Source organism: Lucilia sericata, unplaced genomic scaffold (genome assembly GCF_015586225.1).
Source record: "Lucilia sericata isolate MDLA Ls3-8-SP2 unplaced genomic scaffold, ASM1558622v1 Contig000406F_arrow, whole genome shotgun sequence".
NCBI lineage: Eukaryota > Metazoa > Arthropoda > Insecta > Diptera > Calliphoridae > Lucilia > Lucilia sericata.
Window position 1 is genome coordinate 355,416 of NW_023994424.1, and position 8,118 is coordinate 363,533.

At 32.5% G+C, this 8,118-nt stretch overlaps 1 protein-coding gene across 1 annotated transcript; it reads left to right on the forward strand.

Moving 5' to 3' along the window:
* Window positions 1–3,762: 3,762 nt before the first annotated feature.
* Window positions 3,763–4,668, forward strand: LOC119604578. Its single transcript, XM_037957273.1, has one exon. It carries the CDS (start codon window positions 3,763–3,765, stop codon window positions 4,666–4,668), a length of 906 nt encoding a protein of 301 aa, XP_037813201.1.
* Window positions 4,669–8,118: the final 3,450 nt, after the last annotated feature.

Consider the following 8,118-nt stretch of genomic DNA (forward strand, 5'->3'; position numbering starts at 1 on the left):
GAGGTCGGGGATCTGCAGTTAAGATTTATGATACAAGATCTAGTAGGTTACATAAGGACAATACTTTAAACGTAGCACCGAAAGTAGGAGAAGCTAATATTACTGATCAGAAATCACAACAGGAAACTAATAACTCGTTAAATGATTTTAATACTTCTCAAAATCCTCATAATATCACACACAATACAACTAATAGGTCTAATCGAAGTAGACAAACGCGAAATAAAAACAATCGCATGGTACATATGATAGAGTCTACGGTACAGCGAATGCTTACTCAGCTTAATGTTAGTCCTTGGCAAGCTCAAAGCCAACAAATTCCACAACAATTACAATTAGAAGCTCAGATTGTACCACCTTCTCCTCAGCAAAATCAGCAAATTAGTTCAGAGTTGAATTCTTCTCCAAGTTTCATTCGAAATGAACAATTACAAAGCCAACCTATAGGTTCAGATTTTGTAGAAAATAGATTGAGAATGAATCCGGATAAAGTAACCACCATAATTCAAAGTTGGAACGTAAAGTTTGATGGGTCGTCAGATGGTCTCTCTTGTGAAGAGTTTTTGTATAGGATCAAGTGTTTAGTAGAAGAAACTTTTAGGGGAAACTTTGATGATAGCGTAGGAAAGAATCTACACGTTTTGATGACTGGCAAAGCTAAAACCTGGTACTGGAGGTACCGTAAAACAGTTTCTAGGATAATATGGGAAAGTTTTTGTGTAGAATTCAAGAAACAGTATAGAGATTTTAGAACTACGTATGATATTAGAGAAGAACTCCATAGTAGAAAGCAAAAACCGTTTGAAACTTTTGAGGTTTTTTATGATGCCATCAACGAAATTATTGATCGTTTAGCAGTTCCCTTAGATGACGAAGAGCTGATAGAAATTATCATTAGAAATCTAAGGCCAGAAATCAAACACGAGTTGCTGTATGTGCAAGTAAGACCGATAGGTCATTTAAAACAACTTTGTCGAAAACGTGAAAAATTGCTAAGCGAAGAATCTTTTCGTCGCAATAACGCTAGCCGATACCCTACAGTAGGTCAACAGCGTAGAGTGGCAGCAATTGAATCCAATAATAGGTACGAGATCGATAACGAAATAGTAGAAAATGTAGAAACTGAATTTGAGATTAATGCTATTGAGGCTAACGCGGACAGACCAGTGAAATGTTGGAATTGTGGAGAGGACGGACATATGTGGGACATGTGTGTTAAAGATAGACAAATTTTTTGTTATGGGTGTAGATTCAAAAACGTATATAAACCACAATGTGTTCGCTGTACGAAGAATCCAAAAAACTACCAGAGTTTATATCACAATCGGTTAGAACCGAAACTGAACTAACTGATAACCATCGTATTCAAATGGAAAATGATAATTTTAATAATGCAAAACCTGAATTTAATAATACAGAGCAAAGGGAAAATATTAAAATCATAAAGAATGATAATAATAGGCTAAGTTTAGATAATAATGCTGAGAATTTATTTGAAATAAGACCTTTTCATGAGAGATTGAGAGATTATGTCAGTGCAAGATTTAGAATTTTCAATCAGAATGGTACAGAAGAGAAATTACGTAAAAGATACAATAGATCTACGGTGCGTATGCGTAATTTCTATAATAAAATTAAACATAATCAACGTTTGCTTGTATCGTCTATTATAAATAATGAACAAGATGGTAGATTATATGTTAAAGTCGAATTTTTGGACAAACATGAATTAGGATTACTGGACACGGGAGCGAATATTTCTTGTATTGGAAAGGATTTAGCTTTAGAAGATTTTACGAAATACCCCGGGTTTAGAAAGACAATTTCAAATGTTCGAACTGCGGATGGTAAAGCTCAAGAGATAATTGGTTTAGTTGAAGTAGAAATGATTTATAATGGGAAAAAGAACAAAATAACACTATTTATTATCCCGACACTTAACCAAAGACTCATATTAGGGCTAGATTTTTGGCATACGTTTGGTTTAATGAATAATATTGTAGCCAGTATAACGTCAAATTCTACAAAAGAGGCAGTCGGAAATGATTCCGAATACTATCCATTAAATGAAGCCCAAAAAAATCAATTGGAATTAGTTAAAACCTTTTTCCCTAGTTTCGAAAGTCAAGGCTTAGGGAGAACAACTCTAATTAAGCATAGGATAGACGTCGGTAATGCCAAACCAGTGAAACAAAGGTATTATCCGGTTTCACCAGCCGTCGAAAAGTTAATGAACGCGGAAGTAGAACGAATGTTGAATCTAGGAGTAATTGAGGAAAGTACTAGTGCTTGCTCCGATGAGACTAGTCATTAAACCGGGAAAGGTTAGGTTATGTCTTGACGCCAGAAAGATAAATGAATTTAAGACCAAAGATTCATATCCTTTGCCAAACATAGGAGGAATATTTGCCCGTTTGCCAAAAGCGAATGTTATTAGTAAGATAGACTTAAAAGATGCGTATTGGCAAATCGCATTGGAAGATGAATCCAAAGCGATAACTGCCTTTTCCAGGAAAACCGCTCTACCAATTTACCGTAATGCCCTTTGGTTTATGCACAGCTCCACAAACAATGTGCCGGTTAATGGACTCCATTATCCCACCGGACCTTAGACATTCGGTATTTGGTTACTTGGACGACGTGTGCGTAGTCTCTGATACTTTTGAGGACCATATTTCCATTCTAATTAGGCTTGCAGATAAGTTCAAAAAAGCAAATTTAACATTGAACATTAACAAAAGCAAATTTTGTGTTAGGAGAGTGCAATATTTAGGCTACATAATAGGTGATGGAGGTATTTCTACTGACCCAGCGAAAATAGAGTCGATAATCAATTGGCCAACCCCGAAAACTCTGAAAGAGGTCAGAGGCTTTCTCGGTTTAACGGGTTGGTACCGAAGGTTTATTGCCAATTTTTCAGATGTTATACATCCTATCACCGAATTGTTATCCCAGAAAAAAAGGTTTGAATGGACTGATGCAGTTAATGATGCTTTTGAGAAAATCAAGTTATTGTTGACAAGTGCTCCAGTGTTGAAGAATCCAGACTTTTCTAAAAAGTTTTTTGTCCATTGCGATGCAAGTGACTTCGGAATAGGAGCTGTACTTGTTCAATTAGGAGAAAATGGAGAAGAAAACCCAATTGCTTATATGTCGAAAAAACTCAACTCAGCTCAACGAAATTATTCCGTAACGGAGAAGGAATGTTTGGCGGCGATAGAAGCAATCAAAAAATTCTGATGTTACCTCGAGCTTCAAGAATTTGAAGTGATAACCGACCACAGTAGCTTATTGTGGCTGATGAAACAACCAAATCTCAAGGGTAGGTTAGCACGTTGGGTTCTGAAACTTCAATATTACAAATTCTGTATTAGCCATAGAAAAAGAAAAGATAATGTTGTTCCCGACGCTCTCAGTAGAATGCACGAAGGTTACATATCGTCTTTGGAAATTATAGGGCCAGAAATCGATCTCGACTCTACTCACTTTTTGGACCAGGAATATTTGGATCTGAAAGGAAAATTTGAGAAAGATAAAAATTTATATCCAGATATTAAGATTGTTGATCGATATATTTATGTGCGTACAAATTTTTCGGTTGGTATTCAAGAAATGGGTTATGGGTTCCCGAAGGGTTAAGAGTGGACCTACTAAAACGATGTCATGATTCTGTTTTAGCTTCTCATGGAGGTATAGCGAAAACTTTGAACCTTATTCGAAGATATTTCTTTTGGCCAAAACTAGCTTCAAATGTAAGAGAATATGTTAATAACTAAAGCTACCAACGTAATTCAAAGACCGGAAATGGGCAAAATGAGTTTATCTGAAAGACCTTTTCAGCGGATTTATGTGGACATTCTAGGTCCATATCCGAGAAGAAAAAAGGGTTATATAGGACTGTTTATAGTACTCGACCACTTTTCGAAATACCATTGGCTTTGCCTCCTAAAAAAGTTTACTGCTTCAGTGATAATAGAATTCCTCGAAAAGCAAATTTTCCATCACTATGGTGTGTCAGAGGTGGTTATAAGTGACAACGGCAGTCAATTTCGTAGCAATGAATTCAATGCTTTTCTGACAAAATATGAAATTCATCACACATACACAGCATTGTACTCACCACAAAGTAATGCCGCAGAAAGGGTCAACAGATCTATAATTGCTGCAATTCGGGCTTACTTGAAGAAGGATCACCGTGAGTGGGACGAGAATATTTCGTCAATAAGTTGCGCTCTTCGAAATGCTATACACAGCTCTATAGGAATGTCACCTTATCATGCCTTATATGGTTTTGACATGATAACTCATGCCACATCGTATAAATTGCTCAGAGATATACAATCTTTAGAAGAAGCCGATGTTAAGATAAAAAGAGATGACAAGTTAGCTTTACTTCGAGATACAATACCGCAAAGTATCAAAAAAGCTTATGATGTGAATGTAAGACAATATAATTTAAGAACAAGAACGATAAATTTCAAGGTAGGACAAGAAGTATTTCGGAAAAATTTTGCTCAAAGTAAGGCAGATCAGAAATTTAACGCCAAGCTTAGTCCTTTATACATTAGGGCCAGAGTGAAGGACAAGATGGGAAATTGTTATTATGTTCTTGAGGACATAGATGGAAAAGGTGTGGGTACATACCACGCTAAGGACATGAAACCATAATCTGTTACAATTGTTTATAATTTTACCATTACTTGTATTAGATATATTGGAAATTGTTGTTGTCTTATCATTTAAATGTATAATTTTTCTCTCTATATTAGGATTGGTTTTTTTTTTTTAAAAACAAAGATTTATTAAAATTTGTTACTATTTTTTTACTAAATTGGTTTTAATTTCTCCATTAGGGATAATGATAATATATTAATGGGTTTTACTTGCAGGTTAAAGAGTTTATTACTAATGTGAAATTGTAATAGAAAATTTTTGCTTATTTTTGTTATTAAATACTGCCAAAACAAAGCTCTAATCTCCAGTTCGATTTTATTATTTCCGGCTAATTTCTTACGATAACTCTAAAAATTATCCGGTTTTGTAATAAAAACCTACAGGTTTTATGCTAATTATACCCTACACCACTTTAGTGGGGAGGGTATATTGGATTTGTGCTGATGTTTGTAACATACAAAAATATTCGTCCTAGACCCACCTTAAAGTATACCAATCGGCTTAGAATCGTTTTCTGAGTCGATTAAGCTATGTCCGTCCGTCCGTCCGTCTGGCTGGCTTTCTGGCTGGCTGGCTATCCATGTAAACCTTGTGCGCAAGGTACAGGTCGCAATTTTCAAGATAATGGGATGAAATTTGGCACGCAGGTTTTATTTGACCTAAGGACGAAGCCTATTGAAAATGGTTAAAATCGGTCCATTATTTCACCTAGCCCCCATACAACAGAACCCCCCGAAGAGGGCTTCTGAGCTCATAATTATGTTAAATATACAGATATATCGATAAAATACGGCACAACTAAATTTTATAGAAGTCTTGATGACAGTGCCAAATTTCATAAAGATCGGGCCACATTTGACCCTAGCTCCCATACAAAGTCCCCTTCAGAAAATTACTTGAATGTCCCAAATTAGCTTATAAACACAAATATCGCGATGAAATTCAGCACAATAAAATATTATGTCAATATAAATATATTCACAAAATTTTTTCGGGCTTGGTCCATATTTGCCCCTAGCCCCCATATAAAGCCTCTTTCAGAAAATTAGTTTTTCATCCATAAATTGCTTAAATGTATCGGAACAAGGGAATATTGAAGATAAATGCTTTATTATGAAAAATAAATCACATTTAATATTCATAACTGGTGTAGGGCATCATATGGTCGGCCACGCCCGACTATAATTTCTTACTTGTTTTTGTTTAGATTCGTTAGGAAAAATTTTGTTCAATCCATTTGGGTTTTTTTTATGAAAATATTTTAAAATTTTAATGTTAGTAATTGTATCTTTCTATTGTATCAAGATCGCTGATATTTGTTGAAATTTTAATAAGGAAAAGAAATATTTGTTAACTGAAAAGTTCAAAAGCTACATTGTATTAGTAGTTTGGTTTAAATTTAACGCTAGATTGTTTTATTCTTTAACTCGTCGAATTTCGTAATGAACAATGGAGCCAAGTTAAGTAGCAAGTATCTAGGGTGATCATATGGGAATGACAATTACAAAATGTCATTCTGTTGCTAAGCAAAATTTTCAACAGGTCTATGTAGTAGCTTTTAAAGGAAATTAACTTCCTTTCCGTTTGTAATTGGAGTGATATCAACAACTTACCTCGCAGCAACTTAACTTTCTTTAAAGGTAATTAAAATGTTATAAAACTCTAAAATGTGGTTTTAATTACAAATTTTATTTAAGATTTTGGCATCCAAATTGCAAATACCTGATTGTATTTGAACTAGCCCAAATTTCTTATTAGAGAATTGAATAGGATTACATCTTTCATGGACTGATATTGTCCTCAGAAATCCTTTTGGGTCATCTGATTCTCTGGGGCTTGGCTAATACTGTTTGAAGACAGAGTTTTTCGTCTGTTCAGGCTACTCTTTTGCTGGTGATTTAACAAGTAATCTCTTCAACACACTTGGTAAATTAACTGAATTCATCTTTATTTTGCTCCAGCTTATTTATTTATGGGAATCCCTATTCTTTAGGTTTTGACTTCCCTCTAAGGGTTAAGTAGTATCTGGTTCCAAATTGAATAAATTTAAAGAAATTCCTGAGGAATTCTTATATTTGGTACTGTCACGATTGATAGATAGAAGAAGAATTGTGGAGAAGAAAAAACAGAAGATCAAGAGGAGAGCAACAATTGCAGATTGGAATTCGGAACGAGACGGAATTGAACACAACTTGAAACTTAAAATTATCAAACTTTAAAATAGGCTTAGTGCAAGTTTATCAGTGATACAACATAAGTAGAATTACTGTCTGTGAAAAAAAGAAGAATACTAGCAGCGAAATATTAAAAAAAAAACAAGTTTACAATGACGGGAAAGGTTAAAGAAAATTTTCTTAAAATTTAATTGTTACAATTTAGGTAAATTTTAAATTTGTTAATCTCATTAAATTAGTAAAGATGTTAATATTTTTGAGTAATTCGTACGGTGAACTGAAGGTCATACAAAAAAGTCAAAATTCTTAATATAAAAATTAAAAAAATCGTATACATCGAGCACAAGTGGTGTACAGTGGTTTATATTTAAAGAAAAAAAAATAAAATGTCAATTATCTTTATTGAAACAAATAAAATTGTGAAGATAAAAGAGAAATTTAAATTAAATTAATTAAAATTGAGGAAAGAAAAAATCTATTTTCTTATACCATAAAAAAAAAATAATAATAAATAAAATAAAACCACTGTAAATAAAAAGATAAAGCAATCATAAAAGTGTGTAAATCAAAATAATTTATAAATATAAAATATAGCAAAAAAAAAAACAACAAAAGATCCAAAAACTGAAAAAAGAAGAAACTTAAAAAAGAGAGTGTAAATTACAACAAATAAAATTTTAAAAATTGTCACCACCGCCATGTCCTCTCTCCTCCTCTGCAGAACCATGGAAGATCTTTCAACGGACTGCAAGTAAGTTTTTATTTGTTTTTGTTGTTATATTAATTAAAGCTAAAATATAATTGATTTATTTTCTTATTTTTTTGTATTTGTTTTAATTTTTTTTTTTAAACAAATATTTTAACAATCTATTAAAATTTGAAAACATATATTAAAATTATATTATCGTTAAAGAAAAATTATTAATAAAAACTATAAAAGTTTCATATTATTTTATTAAAATTTAAGCCTTTTGTTAAACTTTACAAAAATTATTTAAAATAATAATTCAAAGTTTTTCCAAATTTAAAAAATATGCTCTGAAATATATCAAAATTGACAAAAATTTATTAATATTTAAAACAATTTATTAAAATTAAAAAAATATCAAAACTTTCATTAAAACAATAATATTTTCGCTTTTATTTTCTTTAATTTGCATTTTATTTATATGCAATATTATTTTGATTAAACACAAAACTTAATGGTGCCGTAATACGAGTGCTCGGTGTAAAGATTTTTTTTAAAAAGAGTAAGTGTAAAGAAAAGAAT